Source organism: Bos grunniens, chromosome 28 (genome assembly GCF_055505025.1).
Source record: "Bos grunniens cultivar Pamir isolate PY7600 chromosome 28, Bosgru_T2T1.0, whole genome shotgun sequence".
Classification (NCBI taxonomy): Eukaryota; Metazoa; Chordata; class Mammalia; order Artiodactyla; family Bovidae; genus Bos; species Bos grunniens.
Genome location: NC_141192.1, coordinates 4,566,198 through 4,585,939, shown reverse-complemented (window position 1 = coordinate 4,585,939; position 19,742 = coordinate 4,566,198). Strand labels below are relative to the sequence as shown.

The 19,742-nt window shown below is 52.7% G+C and overlaps 2 protein-coding genes across 3 annotated transcripts; both read left to right on the top strand.

Annotated features, from left to right (window-relative positions):
* The first annotated feature begins 4,392 nt into the window (after positions 1 to 4,392).
* On the top strand, positions 4,393 to 6,638 carry ADIRF (adipogenesis regulatory factor). Its single transcript, XM_086381160.1, has 3 exons — positions 4,393 to 4,519; positions 6,195 to 6,257; positions 6,446 to 6,638. The coding sequence occupies exons 1-3, from the start codon at positions 4,459 to 4,461 to the stop codon at positions 6,550 to 6,552; spliced, it is 231 nt and encodes a 76-aa protein (XP_086237286.1). The 5' UTR covers positions 4,393 to 4,458; the 3' UTR covers positions 6,553 to 6,638.
* Positions 6,639 to 8,612: 1,974 nt separating this feature from the next.
* On the top strand, positions 8,613 to 16,903 carry FAM25A (family with sequence similarity 25 member A). Of its 2 annotated transcripts, none has more exons than XM_086381157.1 (4): positions 8,613 to 8,938; positions 10,355 to 10,428; positions 15,577 to 15,639; positions 16,711 to 16,903. In XM_086381157.1, exons 1-4 carry the CDS (start codon positions 8,757 to 8,759, stop codon positions 16,842 to 16,844), a joined length of 453 nt encoding a protein of 150 aa, XP_086237283.1. In that variant the 5' UTR covers positions 8,613 to 8,756; the 3' UTR covers positions 16,845 to 16,903. The 2 variants fall into 2 exon arrangements, with proteins under 2 accessions (XP_086237283.1, XP_086237284.1); XM_086381158.1 differs by having other exon boundaries at positions 8,840 to 8,938; positions 10,355 to 14,216.
* The last annotated feature ends 2,839 nt before the right edge of the window (positions 16,904 to 19,742 follow it).

The following is a 19,742-nucleotide window of genomic DNA, read 5'->3' as shown; positions in this document are numbered from 1 at the left end:
TGGCCTGACCGCAGAGCCACACAGCTGATTCGCGTCATGCTGTGCTATGTCCACCCAGACTGCGTGGGCTGCAGTGGCCTTACAGCAGATGCCACCATCCCCAAGACTTCAAAACAACCCAGGGACCCGAGTGGTTGTTTTCCTACATGAAAGGCTATGGGCATCATGCCCTGGAGTCTTGTTTAGAGGTGGCTAAGTGGACAGCAGGGTTCCTTTCCCTTTAACACCCAGTCTGGGCTCAAAGCACCTAAGTGGCTTGCCCCAGGTCTCCAGCCCTGGGTGGGGGCGCTGAAGCTTGAGTCCAGACCACTTGCTCATCCTCCCTCCATGGTGGAGAGCAGAGGTCAAGGGCAGCCCTGGGGGCTGCAAAGCCAAACAGCCGAGCTTCATTGTATCCCAGTTTGCAGTCAGGGGCATCCAGCGCTGAGGAGGCAGAAAGGAGCAGTGAGCTGCTGGTCTCCCAGCTGTGCAAACTCTACCATGGGAGGAGTGAAGGGTCTTGAAGAGGCACAGGGCAGTCAGGGGTGTTCCCGCTCCCAGGTTCAGACTGCTCATCAGCAGGCCTGTGCATGCCCCAGGAAGAAGGCCCGAGGGGCTGGGTGTGCCTGAGAGAAAGCGGAGGAGACAGGTCCTCTCAGGTAACTGCAGGAGGAGGATACTACTGGGCTTCTGGGGTTCTGATACCCTCTCCTCTATTGAGGGAACGTGGAAGGGTCCCTGCTGCTTGTCCCAACTCCCACCTCTGCCCCCGGACACATATTTAAGACCTGTTCCTGTGATCCAACAACGAAGTTGCCTGGTCCAGGAAGATTCTTCCCCATCCCATGAGCACCTGCGGTGTGCTTTACTTTTAAGCCCTCTATTATGTGCTGTGAGCTCTGTGGGGCTGTACCTGACTTCCCTAGAGGAGTAACTGCTCTCTCCCATCCCTCTCTTTCTCCAAGAAGCCCCAGGTGACCCGTACCTCTTTTCTATTTTTGGTAGGTGGCAATTGTAATAAGAGAACATACATATGAGACTTGTCTTGGCAGCCGCAAGATGAATAGATCTATGTTCCAACCCACCAGAATCTTAAAAGTTAACAGAGGGCTTGACTGGAGTCAGTCATATATTCGGGCTTCCCTGATGGCTAAATCGGTAAAGAACCTTCCTGCAATGCAAGAGACACAGGTCCAATCCCTGGGTCAGGAAGGTCCCCTGGAGAAGGAAATGGCAACCCACTGCAGCATTCTTGCCTGGGAAATCCCATGGACAGAGGAGCCTGGTGGGCTAGCCTGGTGGTCCATAGGGTAGCAAAGAGTCAGACACGACTGAAGCGACTTAGCACACATGAATGCAGTCATATATTCGATTCAAGAGGGTTTCAACAACATCTTACTCTCTCAAGTCTGTGTTCTATTCCAAGGACAGGAGAGAGGGTGGGGAGCCTCTGATTGCTCAGGTCCAGCTCACGAGGCAACCGGTAGTTACATCGTCTTGATGACCTCCTCTGACATTGCTACAACAGATTTTTCAATCATCTTCTATGTATCAGGTAAGGTGTTTGACTCCAAGGAACCAAACTAAGCAAACTAGATATGGTTTCTTCCTTTGCTCAGAATCTTGGAGGTGTTGGGGAGGAATAAATTTTCCTTTACCTTTCTAGGTTCTTCTGGCTGGTCAGAGAATTAAACTGATGTGAGACAGACTGACAGGAGAAAATCAAAGTTCAATAGCATGTATACACGAGAGACCCAGGGAAGCTGAATAACCCATCAAAGTGGCTGAAACAGTCACCTGAAATATCCTCTTTAGCTAAAGACAAAAGAGGGTGTTGGGGCTAGTTGTTTGGGGAGGAAGGCAGTTGACATGAAGATGGAAAGCAAGTGTTCGGGAAACAAATGTTTGCCAGGCCATGTACAGAAAATGGGACACAGAGAGGAATGTTAACAAATAGACTTTTCTCAGTTTCTGCCTGTCTATATACCTAGTTAATGTACTAGTTACCCATGGTGTAGTTCTATTACTGTAATAGACCCTCTAACCTAATTCTCTAGGCAACCAAGGGGAAAGGTCAAAGTTTCTTCCTGAGTCTTTTGGGCCTTGTTTTCAGCTTGAAATAGCCTGCATTTCAAAGAGACATTTTAGAGCGGCAGATCTTGCTTCCCTGCAGAGGAAAGAGAATTTGAAAAGCAATAACACTGAAGTACTGTGCGTGTCATGTAGGGAAATACAGAATGCTGCGAGGCCCAGACTGGGATGCCTCATCCAATCTGTGATAGGGAAGCCTTCCCTGGTTGTGACATTTTTGATGTAACTGGAAGGATGAGTAAGAATTAGCAAGATTAAGGGGCCCGCCGTTCCCACCATCCCCAACCATGGACCCTCAGCTGTGTCAGGCATCCATCAGCCCATTTAATCCTCACCATAACACCCTGGGGGAGATTCTGTTATTGTGCCCCCCACCATGAAGGATTGAGGCTTGAGGCTCAGAGAGATGAAGGAAATTGTTCTAGCGGGTATCTGAACTCAAGGGGTCTGACTTCAGTGCCTGCTGCTTTAGAACCATTCAGCTGCCTCTCATCACCTGCTTGGGCCTGGTAGTCCCTCCCACAGAGGCTGTTGCCTATCTCATTCTTTGCCCACAGGGCCGGGTGCCAAACAGCATCAGCAGTTCAGCAATGAGCTAACGTGGAGCAGTGTAAAAGGTCTTCCTGGCTAAAGGGATTAGTGGTAGCAGCGGCTTTTCAGGAGGGCTGGCAGGCCTGGGGGAGGGGCTGGATGGGGCTCTCCGGAATACTGAAGGAAGAGTCAGGTGGGCTCGCCTTAGCCTTCAGAGCTCAGGGCTGGACCAGGCTCCCAGCAGGGAGGGATGCGCACAGGGCAGGGCAGTTGCTTTGTTAGTCTGTGTTTGGTTTCCGTTCCCCCCACCAGATCTCCTTCCCCCTAAGCAAATCTCAGGGCCTGCCCCTTCCTCTGGCCCAGAAACCCTCCGTTAATCAATTTTTCATGTGTGTGTGCGTGTTCTCCAGATACCCCACACCAGAGGCCGACCCTCCATGACTTAGTCACTCCTCCCTATCTATTAGGCAGGATGTGGCCCAGTTGAGTGGCCCTGAGTAAGCGAAGACTGCCCAGAGCTCCAAAATAGGGGGGACTCCTACAGACATGCAGAGACAGGCCCAGAAAGGGTTAATCAGAGAGCGGCCTTAAAGAGGGTCCAGTCACAGGCTGAGGGGGTGGCCTCCAGGCTCCAGTGGCCAACTCGAGTGGAAGAGCGCTGGGCTGGCCTGACCTGCAGCCTTGAGCATCAGGAGGTTGTGCCTCAAGAGTTGTTTTGTTGTCCCTGGGATCCCTGGCTGCCCTACTGACACCCAAGTCACTAAATGACCCTCCCTCCTCCGAGGCCCTCTGGCCATCCCTGAGCCCCAGGCTCAGTCCCGGGAAAACTGACTTGAGCAACCTGTAGCTGGGCCGCTCCCTTACTCGCAGTGTGGTCTGGGGTACTTTCCACCCAAGTCCTTGGGCTTTGGTGACCGACAACGATTTCCTTGCCTCGGCTGGACACAGGTGGACGGCCCTTTCTGTTATTCCCCCTCCACTTGGAGCTGTGTGGTCCCCAGTCAGGGCCACACGAGGAGTCACTTGAGGGTCACTCAAGGGTCACTTGAGTCGCCAGTGACTGGCCTCTACGGAAGGAGAGTGGGACTTACTCCACAGTCTCTCCACTGCACGCCCCCTCATCCTACCCCTGTCCCAGCAGCAGTTGGGCAGATGGCATCTGCCAGTCTGCAGTGTCCAGGCTGAGTGCGTGGGGCCTGCTGGTTTGGCATTGGTCAGGGCCCTAGGGTTTACAGCCCACTGACTCAGACTTGAGTCCCTGCCATGTGAATTTTGGAGAGACCTAAATCACCCTCTGTGCCTCATCTTCTTCCTAAAAACTACTAACTCCCATTCCAAGAGCTTGTTGTAAAGGTTACACAAGAGGCTGGAAGCGTTTGCACAGCGCCAGGCACAAAGTAAATACTTAATAAAAAGCAGCTGGTCTTAATTACAACTCCACCTGGTGATGATCCCCACCTCCCTCACCCCTCCCAGGCTGGGGAATCCTCGCGTCCACCCGGTGGAGGAAGATTGGTGCGCCCCCTTGTGCCCCCAGCCACTGTCCCGATCCCCGATCCAGCCCCTCTGCAGCCCCGAGCCCCTCTTCAGACGCTAGTTGGCACCCCTCTCCGCTTTCCCATCACGGCCCGCCTGAGGCCAGGATGTGCTTTCGGGCTGGCGGGTACTGGAGCAGGGCCCGGTCACTCCCCTGAGTGCTGGGAACCGCCCCGCGCCCCCTCCAACCCCCCTTAGTGTGGGGAGGGGCCGGCCCTGGGGCGCCTTAAAAACCAGAGCTGGCGCTCGGGTCGCAGCCGCTTTGAGCAGGATCCAACGTCGCTGCGGCTACCCTTAACCACTCGCAGACCCCCCGCAGCCATGGCCAGCAAGGGCTTGCAGGACCTGAAGAAGCAAGTGGAGGGGGCGGCCCAGGAAGCGGGTGAGAACAGAGCTCGACGCGGGCACACCCGATAGACGCGGGGGTTGCGGGGCGCAAGCCAGGGGACTGTGCAGCCGGAAAGTCCAGCGGGTGGGGGTGGCTCCGGCTGGGAAGGGCTCTCTCCGGAGTTGCAGGGACCTGGCAGGACGCCCACCCCGACCAGCCCAGGAATGATGCCTTGAGGCAAGCGGGAGAACAGCGGTGCCTGGGCGGGGTGACGCACTGGGCACTGCCAGAGCCAATCCGAGGAGGCTGCGAAGGCGGGGAGTGGCCCCACTCGGGCCCTTGGGAGAGTGAAGGCCCGCGGGGAACGCGGACTCTGCCACCAGGCGATCTCTGCCCGCCAGGGTCCCAGAGGCCCATAGAACCAGGATGGGCGGAGGGAAGCAGCTCCAGACTCCCACTGGGCTTTGTTTTGAGCACTCCTCCCTTCCCCCCAATACTAATTTCCTCTTAAGTCCTCACCCAGAGGACCTTCCCACCCTCACGTGGCCAAGGCAGGTCACTAGTGTTAGTCTCCAGCTCCAGCTCTTTCCTCCTCAGACCTGAGCTTACACACCTTGGGGGTGAAGATGGACGGGGAGTAGGGGATGTGAGGAGACTCCGGGTGCGCCAGCAGCACCTGTTCCAGTTCCGGCTCGGCCTCCCCTGGGACTCCAGCTCCCAATCAGTCCTATGCATATCCCAGTCAGCAGACAACACCTAAACCCACCCCATCCTTCATCAGTGCCCTAGGAAAGCGAACAGTTGCTCCTCTAGGCTAAAAGGGTAGCAGGAAGCCTCTGCTTACAGCACCCTTCCTTCTGGCCCTTACTTTTCCCATCTGTAGGCTGAGTGCAAAGGCTCCTTCCCTGTGGTCCTGACTGTGCTATGTCAGACAAGGAGCCCAGGGACGTCTGTGAGCAGCATATCCAGGGCCTGCCTGGCCCCTGTGCACCTGGCCCCTAGGGTCTGGGTAAGGTAGGCCTTTCACTGTTTAGCAGTAGATGAGCAGATCACTGAAGGCCAGAGCACCTGTCTGCCTACCCAGCAGGGGGGACACATCTGAGCTCCTGGAAACCCTGTTCTCCACAGGTATAAACTCTGGTATAGAGGAGATGGCCTGACCTTGGAAGTTTCACCTATTTCCTGCACTTCATTTCCTAATTCCTTAAGCTGCCTGCCCACAGAGGCAACTGGCAGTCATTGCTTGTGTGCCCTCTGGGGAAGGGCACAGAGAGAGGAGGTAGTGAGAATGCCTTACAAAGTAGAAGTCCCAGTGGTGGGAATTCAGGCATTTGGGCCAAGCTTCTAGGGGAGAAGTTGTTAAAGGGGGCAGGGCTCTTCCTGGGCCATGCCCAGCAGCAGCCACAGCCCAGATGCCAGTTCCAGCCTGGCCCTGCCCTGCCTTCCTTCCTCTGTTGGATATTTTCTCAGCAGTCCTGAAGATCGCAAGGGAAGCAAGCCAGAGGAGAGGAACCCAGAGTTATAAATAAACAAGAATAATACCCTGGAGTCATGGAAAGGGCTCATGCCCCTCACTGACTGAGTAGCCTTGGTCAAAGGACTTTACCTTAATGGCATCCATCCTTGGGCATGTAGGACAGTCTACTCTAGAGAATAGATGGGGTTGGCAGGTGGAGCCCCTGTGGTTAGTGGTATCTGAAGAGCTAAAGCCCACATCTCTCTGTTCCAGTGACATCGGCCGGAACAGCGGTTCAGCAAGTGGTGGATCAGGCCACAGAAGCAGGGCAGAAAGGTCTGGTGGGGCTGGTGGGCAAGAGGGTGGATAGCCCAGCACACCTCCATACTCCACCCAGCACTGTCTCCTCTGCAGACCCTCTGTCCTCATTGCTTCCTGGGGAGGGAGCCCCAGGGGAGGCTAACCCTGCATGGCTGTGGTTCCCCAGGGTCCCGCCCTCAACTGCTCTTTCCTTCCTTCCCCAGCCATGGACCAGGTTGCCAAGACTACCCAGGAAACCATCGACCAGACTGCTAACCAGGCCTCTGAGACTTTCTCGGGTTTTGGGAAAAAACTTGGCCTCCTGAAATGACAGAAGGGAGACATGCGTGACTCCCTTCGAGGCCCGGAGCTCTGGCAGGCTCTTGGTGGGCCACCTCATTAAAACATATATTCCTACCCTGTGCCCACTTCATGACTCCTACACGGGCCCAGCTCTCCCTCGCTTAGAGTAGAGCCTCAGCCCAGAAACTCAGCCCCTAGTCCAGAGACAGTCCTGGCATTCCAAATTCGGAGGAAACATAGACTGGTTGTCCAAGAACTCATTTTCCTTTTCTCAACCGCATATCCCCACTCTCCCTTATTTTAAGTTCAAACCCCATTTAGGTACGTGCCTCTCCCCGCCCCCGATTCCAAAACCGCTCTCCCAGCTCCAGGAACCCGGCCCTTCCTAGAAAGGGCATACTCCAGATCCTCAAGGAGCTCAGCTCTGGGCAGGGGACTACAGGTTCCAACGGCCACGGCCTCGGGAACTTCTCCCAGTGAGCTGAGCCAGGAGGCTGGGAGCATCGAGGCAATCCAGAGCTGGGCGCCGGCGAGGACTTCAAGCGGCAGGAACTCTCGGGGAAGACAGGGGACGCAGGGGAGTGGTTCTGGCCCTAGCCACTCTAACCAGCCCGTCCGGTGTTTGTGCGACTGCCGCACCCAGCGGTGAGTCACCGGGCGGCAGCAGGAGGGCGAGGACACGCCCCGAAGACCTAGGCCCCGCCCGATTGAGTTGGTTGGCGCGGCCGCCAAGAGCTCCGCCCACGACACGCCCCCTGGGGGGGCCCTGCGGCGCACCGGGCGGTGCACGTGAGCGTGTTGCACGTGAGCCTGAAGCGCAGGCACCCGGCAGAGTGCGTGCGCGCGCTAGACCACTCCCGTTGGCACCCCTTCCGTTCCGGATGCACCGGTGTCTTCTGACCTAGGGTGGAGACCGGCGTTTTTTGTCGGGCAGGTCCCCAAGACGGTCTAGAGTTGGCGCAAACTTTATTCCCTCCAACCTCCCCTGCACGTGTCTACGTGTTCATGCACGCGATACCAGCTCTGGGTAAATCCTGCTGGTGGGTGACTCATCGTTGCCGCAGGATAAGCCCAGCCCTGGCGCCGGGCGCTGGCGGCCCTCTTCATCCGAACCCTTGGCACACCTTGGCTGGTAACGCCCAATTCCCTTTCCCCACCTCCCCGCCTTTGTACACACTGTTCCCTCCGTCCGTATGATCTTGTTCTCTTCTGGACGAGTACATACATAGCCATGCCGTTTCAACTCTGGCTACAAGATGTTGGCTACAAGGCACTTCCAGTTCAGGGGAGACTGATAGAAAAAAAGCTTCGTCTTTGCTTCATACTTTCCTAGAGGCTTTCCGCGACCTGCCAGCAGGGGGCAGTGTCGGGTCCACCCCCGCAGCCCTCCCCTTCGCACCCCCCAGCCCAGGTCTTTCTGTGTGTAGCCATCTGCCCCGGGGACCTTTCCTTTCTCCAATCCGAGATCCCTCCCAAGGAAGCAATAGGTTCTCTCCCTAATCCTTGGTATCTGTCACCCTCACCCCAGGGCCAAGCTCAGTTTCATGGTTTGTTCCTGTTTCTGACTTCCCCAAAGAAGGCCTCACCTGGTCTACAAAACGGGCAAAGACCTAAAGGGAAGGTCCTGGAAGAGATACCTGGAGTAATGTGGAGGTGCATCCAGCATCTCCAGGAGCCCCTGCCCCCAGGAGAGGATGCCAGGGTTGGGAGAGATCACGTGGGGCCACACCCGAGGCCGGTGGGGCTGAACTGTCAGAGCCCTCAGATCCTTTTTGGTAGGCAACCTTCCCCTGACTGACTCAGGAGAAATCCCAGTTGGCCCAACAGTCTTTCTTAATCCTGTTTTCCTTCTGAGTGTTGGCTTTAGGAATGAGTGTGTGAGCCATCTCAGACCAAGAGAGGAGGAGTCGGGTCTGAGGACCAGGAGACTTCTAGGAAAGGGTTTTTCATCCTCAAAAAAAAAAGACAAAGCATTTCTTCCTCGTCCACTGGACATTTTTGTGACCGGAAATGATGCTTAGAACTCTGGCAGCCACTTCTAACCTCAGGAGGAAGGAGCAGAGGAAAAGCCAACTGGCTGATTAGGGCAGAGCAGAAGTATGAAAAGAACCTATATCCCAAGTTATTTTATTGAGTCCCTAACTTAACCAGTGCACACTAGGCAAAAGGATCAGTTTTCTTATCGTTTAAGCTGCTGTGAAAGTGAAGTCCTGTCTGACTCTTTGCGACCCTATGGACTGTAGCCTATCAGGCTCCTCCGTCCATGGGATTTTCCAGGCAAGAGTGCTGGAGTGGATTGCCATTTCCTTCTCCAGGGGAACTTCCCGACCCAGGAATCGAACCTTGGTCTCCAGGATTGCAGGCAGACAGTTTTACCGTGTGAGCCACCAGGGAAGCCAGGAAGCTGCTGTCAAGTATGTTTCTATTACAAAGGAAAGCTGAAATCCTGATGTTGCCTCAATGATAGTAAGATCCTTCATTTGCCGGCCTCACTCACCTCCTCAGCCTCCTTGCTCAATGCCCCCTCCCTCTCAGTTGCAGCCATGTTGACCTTTGTTCATTTCCCTTGGCCTCACGCTTCAACTCACCTCAGTCTGTGTGTGTGCTGTGTTTTTTTCTACCTGGAATGCTGTCCATCCTTCCTTATAAATCACCCTTGTCTAGGTGGCTGCTGCTCTTTCATCCATCAGATCTCAGCTTCCCAGATTGGCCCCCAACAAACACAGAATGGGTCCGGCCACTGCCGGTGGTGAGGGGCTCTCCTGTGTGTTTTGCTGTGATGGTTGTACACAGGCCCAGCCAAGTCCCCTGTGCTGATTAGTGCGTGCCCAGTGCCTAGCGTGGGGCTCTGGCAGCATCCGCCGAATGAAAGCAGGGATGATGGTCCGGTGGTTCTCCTACCAGATAACAGAATTGCCATGCTAGGCTCACTCGAGTGCCCTCTCTACAGTGCAGCCCCTGCACGTCTCTCTGCCCCTGTGCATGGGATGCTCCCTGCATTCCCCGATTCCCCCAACACTGAGCCCTGGGGGTGCGGCCAGGTTGGACTTGTCTTTGGCTCTATGTCTGGGACAAGGTGGACGTGGTGCTAGGGAGCCCTGGGAGCCTGTAGGAGCCCAGGCCTGTCTCCGTGAGGTTCATGAAGTTAGTGAATCCCAGACAGGCTGAGGAGAAGCAGGCTGTGGCCACTGCACCTGCTGGGTCTTGGTCAGATCTCCAAAGATGATTCTTGCAGTAGCAGTTCCTGGGGGGTTCCCGATTCTCCAAATCCCAGTTCCCTGAACTAGCCAAGCACAAAGTCACTAACATCACATTTTGGACTTTAGCTCAGATTCCCATCAAATTACAGATGAGAAGGGCAGAGTTTTCTGCTTTCCACCTTCTCTCCCTTTCTCCTTTTTTTTTGGTTGTTGTTAGTTGTCTCTCTTCTACTTTGTGAAAATACATAGCATTTACATTCCATTCCGTCACACCTTTGTTTTGTCTTAGATCTGTAACTGAAGATAGTAGAAGCAATCTGCCATTGTCTGTTGAAATGTTTTCTATTATCTCTTGGTTGGTTGGAGTTAGTCCTCTAGAAGTTTCCTCAAGAATGAAATATTTTCAGATGAACTGAGAAGACGTCTGGCCCCTTGGGTTACAGCACTGTGTCCATGAGGGTTCATGGTGTTCTGTTTTTTGTGTGTGGCATTTTCTATTTTTAAAAAGGTTAAAAAGTTAAAAATTAAGAAAGAAGAGCTCATGTGAACTATATTCTGTGTTCTTAAATGTGTGGAAATGTTAGTCTGTAGCCTTTATACTTTATCCTCAACTGGGTTTGAAATTTTCAGCTCACGCTTTCTTCCTGGAGTGTCTTCTAGATATGGCTGCAGTGCCTTCTGCCACAGGAGCCTGAATAATTCCTGTAAGTCTGATTTCTATTTCACTGGAATTTCTCCTTTTTATTTATTTAAGGCTGTGCTGCGTCTTTGTCGCTGTGTTGTTCCTCGTTGCCCCATGGAGTTTCAGGAAGGGGAAATGGGGCTCTTTAGGATGTAAGCTGCTGTCATGCTGCTTTCAGACCTGGAAGTCTGGCAGGCTAAGCTGCTGTTCTCTGTTTATAGAGAATCCACATGCTCTGTGCCGTTTACTCCCTGCCCTCGCCCTGGGAACTTGCCTCTTGAACCGCATTTCCCAGGCTCCCTTACCTTCGAGACTTGTTGGGTTCGGCTGTAGGGGATATCCGTAGGAGATGGAGAAGAGAGGAGTTTATTCCTCCTGCTCCCTTCTTGCCGGGCATGGCTGGGCAGTGGCCTTATTCCTCTGCTGACAGTGGCAGCTCCTGTCTGCTGACCCTCTCTGACAACTGGAGCTCGCATCAGGGTCTACAGCCCCTCCAGGCCGAGGGTCCCCCGTTGCTCCAAATCCTAGCAGCCTCGCCATCATTCGTTGACTCCCTTAACTCTGCCCACACCTCTGTGAACTCTCCATTTCCTCAGCTACCCCTCTGATGTGCCCTCTGCCCATGGGTGTATGAGAGCTGGGTTGCTAGGTGACTGACAAACCAGGTCTCCAGGAATCTCTTCTTGGCTCCCCTGTGACTGGAAGGGGTCTGTATGTATAAGATACGTGGGCTCTGTATGTACTGGGAGCTCAAATCCATGAAGTAGAAGTAGGAGAAAGCATAGGCAGGCTGACAGTTATAAAACTCTTGCTGTTCATGACAATTGCAGTCACAGGAGAAAAAAAATTTATCATGCTTCAGATGTGAGACAGCCCTAAGTATTTAAGCATACTTTAACTTTCCCCCCCCACCAGAATTGTTCATTGCTCAGTTGGCAAATTGCTTGTGAAAAATTGGCCCTCCTTGACTTGATGATGGAGTCATCTGGTCCTTTGCCAGACTGGGTTGTTGAGCAGATTCCATTTGAATAATTAGTTGATGCTTGTCAAAGCTCAGTTCTCACAGCCCCAAGTGTAGGACTTGACCTTCTGACTCAGGACAAGCTGACTCGGCTGCCCGTGTTCAAGGGCTGCTCTGTGGGGACCCATGATGACAGGCTTCTTCCCAGATGGGGTGGTTCCTACTTGAGTCACCCCAACCTCATCCAGGTAGGAGTAGCCCAAGCCCAACCCCTTAGACCAGAATCCTTCTTAGGAGGGTGTGAGACTGTCCTAGGTTCTTTGGGCTGGAAAGGAGTCCACCGTCAGGGAGCCCGGATGGGCTGAGCTGAGCTGAGAGGCCAGGGAGCTGGTCAGAGCTACAGTGGGAAGGCTGGTGGGACTAGAAGTGGGCCAGAGCACCAAGGGCTGGGGCCCAGATCCAGTCTCGGGCAGCTTGACCTCTCCAGGCCTTCTCTCTCCCTGTTGCATTTGGGATCTGTACCTGAACCCAGCCTTATCAGGAGATCTGGGGCCGTGATATGTTGTCACTGGAGTCTGGGTGCTCACACCAGGGCCGTGCATTAAGGAGGAGAGGGTCCCATGGGCCGGGGGATGTAGTGAAGGGAACAGCAGTCTGACAGGGAGGAGGAAAAGTGTAGCCGAGGGCTCCTAGCTGGGACTGGGGCCAGAGTCCTGCTGAGTGGCCGAGCCCTAATGGGCCTGTCGAGCTGGTGAGCTCCCAAGGAGAGGGCCACAGTGACGAGTCCCCGAGGGTGGGCACTGGCGGGGTGGGGTCATGGGGTCTGGAAGCCATCCCAGAGCTGGTGGCTGACACTGCTATCCTGTCAAGGGGTGCAGCAGAAAGGACCCATGTAGGGTGGAGGACACACACAACCTCAGAGGGAACAGGCAGGGGGCTTTGATGGGCCCAGGGAGCATCCTGCGGGGCTCTCAGGCCAGTTCCCACCAGCCATGTGCCAGAAGCGCCCCCATCCTTGGCAGCGTTGTCCAAAACCATGAGCAGAGCTCTCTGGGATTTGGATGTAACAGGGAGGCCAGAGTCATCTGGACCTGCTTAAACTCCAGGGCCCCTCACTTTCATGGCCACTTCTGAGTCTACAGGGTCAAACGTGTGTGTGTGTGTGTGTGTGTGTGTGTGTATTCACATGGATAGCAATATTATTTTTCTTAAAGGGACTCTCCAAGTTTTTTAAGACCTGATCAGCTCCTGCTTATGGCATGTGTGGGGCTATGGCCTTGTGACCCAGAGTTCCTGCTGGCTATACTATCCACTGCCCACCCTAGGGCGGCTGGCCACTGCCCAGGGCCTCCCAGCACCACTCAGGAATGTGGGAGGGCCTCGACTCCTTAAGCCTGTGTCAGGTAAACACTAATTAGACCCCGCCACTCCCTCCTGGACTCCTCTGAGGGGTAAGGGAGCCTGTATGGGGGGAGCAGCCTCAAACTCCTGCCCCAGGCCCGGACTTGATAAGCAAGTCCTTGAAGGGCCTTCCCTCCAGGACTCCTAGCCCTCTCACTCCGAGGCAGCCTTATACCCCTGCCACTCTTTGTTCCACCCATTGGTTGGTCAGGGCTCACTGCCAAGCATCCCTAGCACATCACTGATAAGAGGGTGGGAATGGAAGTTTACCAAGAGTTTGCATGCCTGGCCCCACCAACTATCAGTGACAAGGCCAGGAAGGCATGGATGCCCCCATTTTATAGATGAAGAAACTGAGGCTCAGCTGGGCTAGTGACTAAGGGAAGCAGCATGTGATACGTGGCCTGAGGCATCTCTCTCCATCCTGAGTAACTTGGAAGGCAGTCTGGCTCCCTAAGCATGTGATGTTTCAGGGACTGGTAGAGCTTCTTTCTGGCAACTCTTGCTAGAGCCAGAAGTACATCCCCAAATGGTGGCAGGGTCCTCCATTTATTCCTCTAGGACCTCTTGGGTGGGCACTTCTGACTTCACAGGGCTTCCCCAAGAGGCCAGGCCCCAAAGTGCAAGGAGGACTGGGTTCCCTTACCTGCAGGCTGCCTCAGTGCTGGGCCATCCAGGTGCTCCCGTGAGTGAGAACCAGGTAACTGCAAGTCAGGGATGACTAGACTTCTGGTCAACGTTGCAACCTTCTCTGCCTTGGGCCAGGCATGGCCCTCATTTTCCCTACTCCCCCAGACTGTCCAGTGGAGGCTGCAAGGCCACTCTGCTGAGCTGAGTTGTTGGGAATAGGAAGGGCAGCGGCCTCCACTCCACTTGTATTCCTGGCTGGGGGCTGCCCAGGTCCCCAGGCTTACAAAATGCTACACCCCTGCCTAGGCCACCCTACGGATAGTAGGCAGCAGGCTGGAAGTTCTCTGCCTTGTCTGGATACACAACTGTGCCCAGACTGCCATGAGTCCAGGGGACTGGCAGGGCTGAGGTCCCCAAATGCCTCTCACCCCACAGGACACTAAGGCCTCTTACCTCGGGAGAGGGGTATGTCCCAGAACCAAGCTCTGTCCGGCCTCATGCTCCCGTCCCTGCCCCTCATGGGGTCTCAGGTTATGGGGTGTGGGGGTCTCATGCTGCCAGAGGAGCACTTCCCCAGCCACAGCAGTGGGGTGGCCCCACCCAGCTTCTTCCTCCTGAGCCTGTGCTGACTCACCACCAGCGTGAGCGCTCGTGTCCCGGCGCCCGGCCGGGCATCAGAGGCATCTATAAAAGCAGACTGGTCCAGGCCCCAGCATCCTGCTCGATTACTACCTGTTGCCACACAATGCTGGGAGGCCTGGGGAAGCTAGCTGCCGAGGGCCTGGCCCACCGCACGGAGAAGGCCACGGAGGAAGCTGGTAAGGACCCTGGGGCTCCTTTCCCCTTGCACTGTTCCTTCCCACTGGGGGACTCAGGACAGACTTGACTGGGCCAGTGAAAAGCTGACCCCAGCAGGATGGGGGCAGGCTTTGGCCCCACGGGGAACCAAGGATGATCAGCTCCATCGGGATGGAGGTAGGGGACTGTAGAAGCTAAACCAGTTGGAGCCATGAGACGTCCGCTGCCCCAGCAACCCTCCTGGTCAGACCTGTTTTGCCCCCCACCCCCCAGGCTTGACATTCCTGGGGTCTGTGGCTGTGGGACGGAGGCAGCAGCTCAGAGGAGGGGACAGGAGGGGAGCCAAGGTGCTGGGTGAGCAGCTGGTGACTTGACTCCTTGCCTCTGGAAACCGGCAGCGTGTGGGAGGCTTTCATGTTAAAAGAGCTTATTCTAAGTATCCTATAGATGCTACAGGAAAAGGAAGGTGGATTTTAATTTTTTACCATAACTTTAAAGCTTCAAAGATTTCTTGCTTAAGAATCCCCAAGTCTGATTGTGTTCAAAGTCAGCCCCCAGAGTTTACACAAAGGACATTTTCAGTTTGTTCAAAGTCCCCAGAAACTCTTTTTTGTACATCGGCCCTTGGATACAGGGAAGCTGATCCAAGCCCTACCCGTTTGACATTTTGTGAAAAACAGCTTGTGCCCAAGTTTGCTGTTCTCTTTCTAAACGGCTGCAAACATGTCTGTGTTTCATTTTAGCTTTGCAACCGCTGTTGACCGTCCACTTTGATCCTGACCAGCTCTCTGAACGCTGTGTTATTCCCAGGACAAGGGAACCCAAGCAGTGGAGTTAATTCTAGGAGTTAGAATCTGAAATAGTTCTTCTGACCCAACATCTTTCAGTTCTAGCATGTTACCACCCTAGGAGGGCAGAGAGTTTTGTCTTATTGGAGGAATTGCTTTGGGGGACTTGGTGTTGCCGTGGGCGGGGAGTGGTGGTGGTGGGGGTGAAGCTTTGACATTCAGCCTCCTGCTGCGGCCCCCATTCAGCCATAGACAGAAGAGCAGCTCACCTGAGAGGTGTGGTGACCCAGGAAATGGGCCCAGCCTTGGCTCCAGGTCCCTAGCTGACAGGAAGGCCTGCTAGTCAGCATTCCAGGCCTTGCTGGGCGAGGGACACGGAGAGCCCTGTGCCCTACCAGCTTGGCTGCTAGCAGCCAGGTCCCACTCCAGTCTCTGAAGGAAGCCAGCTGGGGGTTCTTGATGAGCAGCTTGTCCTGTCCTGGCTTGAGTAGCATCCCTGAGGCCCTTTTGATACCCAGGGCTGTCTGGGCCCTGATGTGAGGACAGGCAGCTTACACTGTGCTCTCACTCTGGGCTTGTCTCGTCTTTGCAGTTCACGTTGTGGAGGAAGTGGTGAAGGAGGTGATAGATCATGCCAAGGAGGCTGGAGAGAAAGGTAAGGCCAAGTTCGGGGTGGGAAGGAGGGAAGCTGGGTGCTGGCAGCAACCTGTTCCTTGCCTAATCAGGCCAAAGCCTGACCCCGAGGTTGCTTCCTTTCAGTTGGGGTACAATTATCTGCGCTCGTCTGAGATCTCACACTGTACTTGCTACAGCAGGAGCCATCTAGATAGTTCTCTCTGTGGAATGTTAATAGGATGGTGTCACCAAAGACCAGGTGGCAGTGTGCTGGGACAAAACATTGGAGACATAAATTATATATTTGTACAAATACGTATTTATTTAAATGTTTATATGTTTGTTTATATGTTTCTGTATCACAGTGTACAAAGCTTGTGTGTGTCTTGCTCCTTACAACAAAATAGTTTGCAGATGGATTAGGACTTAAATATAAATACATGAAATTATTAAATTCATAGAAAAGAACATAGATTTTGGCATAATCTCAGAGAATGGAGGATCTTTTTAATGATGACAGAGATCCAAAGGCCATAAAGGAAATATTAGGTAAATTGGACAGTGCGTGCTCAGTCACTTCAGTCGTGTCCAACTTTCTGCGACCCCATGGACCATGGCCCACCAGGCTCCTCTGTCCATGGGATTCTTCAGGCAAGAATACTGGAGTGGGTTGCCATTTCCTTCTCCTAAATTGGACAGTATAAAACTTAAAAAATTTCCATAGTGAAAAGAAAATACCATAAGCCAAATCAAAAGAAAAACCACAAAGTGAACAAAAATATTTGTAGTAGAAATGATAACCCAAGATAAAAATGACCAAAAGATATAAACAGACAGTTCACAGAAAAATGAAGCCTGAGTAGGCAGTACACCCACAAGCAGATGCCCTATCTCACTAATAGTTGGAGAAATGCAGGCTGTTTGGAGAAATAAAGCCCAGTGTGAATGCCTTCATCCGGGAGCTGCGCTCTGCTCTGTCCCACAACGCGCGCAGGGCGCAGCCCAGTGAGACTGCCACGTCCCACAGGACGCTCCAGGTGACACCAGCATGCCAGTGACTTGAATTGCTTTCTTTGCTCACCTGGACATTCTTCTTCTTCCTTCCCAACAGCCATTGCTGATGCTTTAAAGAAGGCCCACGAGTCGGGGGACAAAGTGGTGAAGGAAGTCACTGAGACAGTGACCAACACAGTCACGAATGCGGTCACGCATGCAGCAGAAGGCCTGGGCAAGCTGGGACAGTGAGCTTGCCTGCCAGCAGCAGGCTCTTCCTGAATCGCAATAAAAAGCTGTGGTTAACTGTGTGCACTGAGCCCGGGATTTGTTCCTGTTTGGATGGAAGCACTGCCTGTGTCCCGAGTGTCCCCTCTGCAGGGACAAGGGGCCAGCACCCTGGCTCCCACTGCGGTCACATAGTCCCTGAGATTAATCAGATGTGCTGCTCTCACTTGATGATTTCTCATGTCAGTGAGGAGCTCTTGAGGACTGTTGGTGTTTGTGCTACATCTCTTAAAAGACTATTTCCCCAGAAACTATACAAAGCTGTCAAACACCTCAGTGCTTCAGGGATACCCCAAGAAAGGACCGCAGTTCAGCTTATGTGTTCTTTGGGTTTTCTTTGAAATGTTCTTGCAGGAGTCAGGGAAGATAACAGGCCAACTTGAGCTGGGCAGGATCAGGCAGATTGAGCTGCTCAGGTTCTCAAAGAGGCTTTAGAGAACTGTTTCTTCTGGACAGTCACAGAATCATGACTGTCATGGAGAAACTGAATCCGCCCCCTGTTGGAGCCTCTGTCAAGTCTCTGCTCAAAGACGTAAGTTAGGCTTAAATTGGCTGTAGTAGGCAAGAAAGCCTGGCCTTCCCTCCTTCCTGCCATGAATGAATCGGTACCATAAAAGGTGTTTTGTGGAACAAGTTAGTTGCTCACCATATTCCTGATGCTCTTTCAGAACTGGCTTCACAAGTTTCTGAATGGCCCAGGAATGTCCAGTGTCCTGGCTTCAAACATTTGCTACTGTCCAGCTGTGTCTGGACCTTATATCTTGGTTTGGTTTCTGATGACTTTTGAATTCTCCCAATCCAAACCCAAGCTCAAAAGGATGTGACTTGTGAGTGTTAGTGTCAATCAGAACAGACTCTTTGGACGGCAGTTCCTCTTAGCAGCATTTATTTTATTCTTCAGGTACACAGACAGAGGCCCAAAGGGTGAGGATACATCCTGACATATTCGTGATAACAGGAGATTGGAAACACCCTAAAGTGATAATCAGAAATCACTTGGTTGGCAAGCTTAATTGTGCTTGTTAGGTTTGACACACACTATCGAGTTGACATTTATTACCTCTAGTGTATTTATAATGCCTTAGCATGAAAAATGGGACTTTTGCTTAGATGGCCATCTAAGGGCTGGATAACAGTTACTACATTTCTATGAAATGGAATACTCTGTGGCTGTTAAGGGACTTCCCTGGTATCTCAGCTGGTAAAGAATCCACCTACAAAGCAGGAGACCCTGGTTCGATTTCTGGGTTGGGGAGATCCGCTGGAGAAGGGATAGGCTGCCCACTGCAGTGTTCTTGGGCTTCCAAGACATTTATTCAAGCACAACACACGTAGTGTGCTTGGATCATCACAAAGCCATCCCCACCCTACTCCCCCCCGCCCCCTCCCCCACTGCCAATCTGCGGGAAAACTGTCCTTCACGGAACTGGTCCCTGGTGCCAGGAAGGTTAGGACCACTGCGGTAGTAACCTCAAGGCTCACACCCATGGATAAAGGAGGAAAATACACGTGTGTTACGTATGGCCTTCCTCCTTCCCTGTGCGCAGAATACTCTGTGGCTGTTAAGGGACTTCCCTGGTATCTCAGCTCCTAAAGAATCCACCTGCAACGCAGGAGACCCTGGTTTGATTCCTGGGTTGGGGAGATCTTCTGGAGAAGGGATAGGCTACCCACTGCAGTATTCTTGGGCTTCCCTGGTGGCTGTTAAGAATGAGAAAAATGTACATATATCATTAGGGAACATGTACAAATGAGTTAGTAATATGTGAAACGTGCATGTAGAACTAGTTCATTTTTTTCAAAGCAAACAAGAAAACTGGTAGAATATATATGTATGTATATATCAAATGTTACCATGTCTGTATGTATATAAAATATGAACCATGTTCAACTCTGCGCTTCTTTGGAAATATGAGGAATCCTCACTTTTTCTATTATATAAATGTAAATGATGCTTGAATTTAAGAGAAAACCAATACAGATATATTTTGAAATGTGGTTATGGAGGCCACATTCTAGCTTATTGAAGATTGCTTCCTAATTAAGTGCTTCTTAAAGTTTGCTGGTTTCATATTTGAAAACCAGTGTAATAGGAAAGTACCTTTGTATTCTATTACAAGTTGATCACTAAAAGGATATTTCCTGTAAGCTTAAATTATAGGTAAGGGCCCATCTCTGGAAAACCTGCCTCCCAGGTAAGGAGCATTAAGCTGCTGCTGCTGCTAAGTCGCTTTAGTCGTGTCCGACTCTGTGTGACCCCATAGATGGCAGCCCACTAGGCTCCTCTGTCCCTGGGATTCTCCAGGCAAGAATACTGGAGTGGGTTGCCATTTCCTTCTCCAATGCATGAAAGTGAAAACTGAAAGTGAAGTCGCTCAGTCTGCCTGACTCTTAGCGATCCCATAGACTGCAGCCCACCAGGCTCCCCCATCCATGAGATTTTCCAGGCAAGAGTACTGGAGTGGGGTGCCATTGCCTTCTCTGGAGCATTAAGCTAAAATACCTTTATTTAGCTCTCAGGAAACATGCTGACCAGGCACACCTGTGAATGTCTACAGGGAGGAAGAAATTAACACATCTCTCCTGGAGGCTGATGGGAACCAGGAAGTGTTTGACTTTGCTCCTTCCCCTTTTAGTGTAAAAGAACCCAACCTCAGGCAGAATGGTTCTTTGGAATGTGAGGCCACTGTCTTCTTTTGTGTTGGCTTTCTGAATAAAGTTGTTAATCCTTGCCCCAACAACTCATTTCTCCACTTATCGGCCTATAGTGTGGTGAGCGGCATGAGCTGCACCAAAATTTGTTAGAGTTCAAGATTTGCTACTCATGGCTACCCAGCCCTTGTTGGGGAGTTTTTGGGTAAG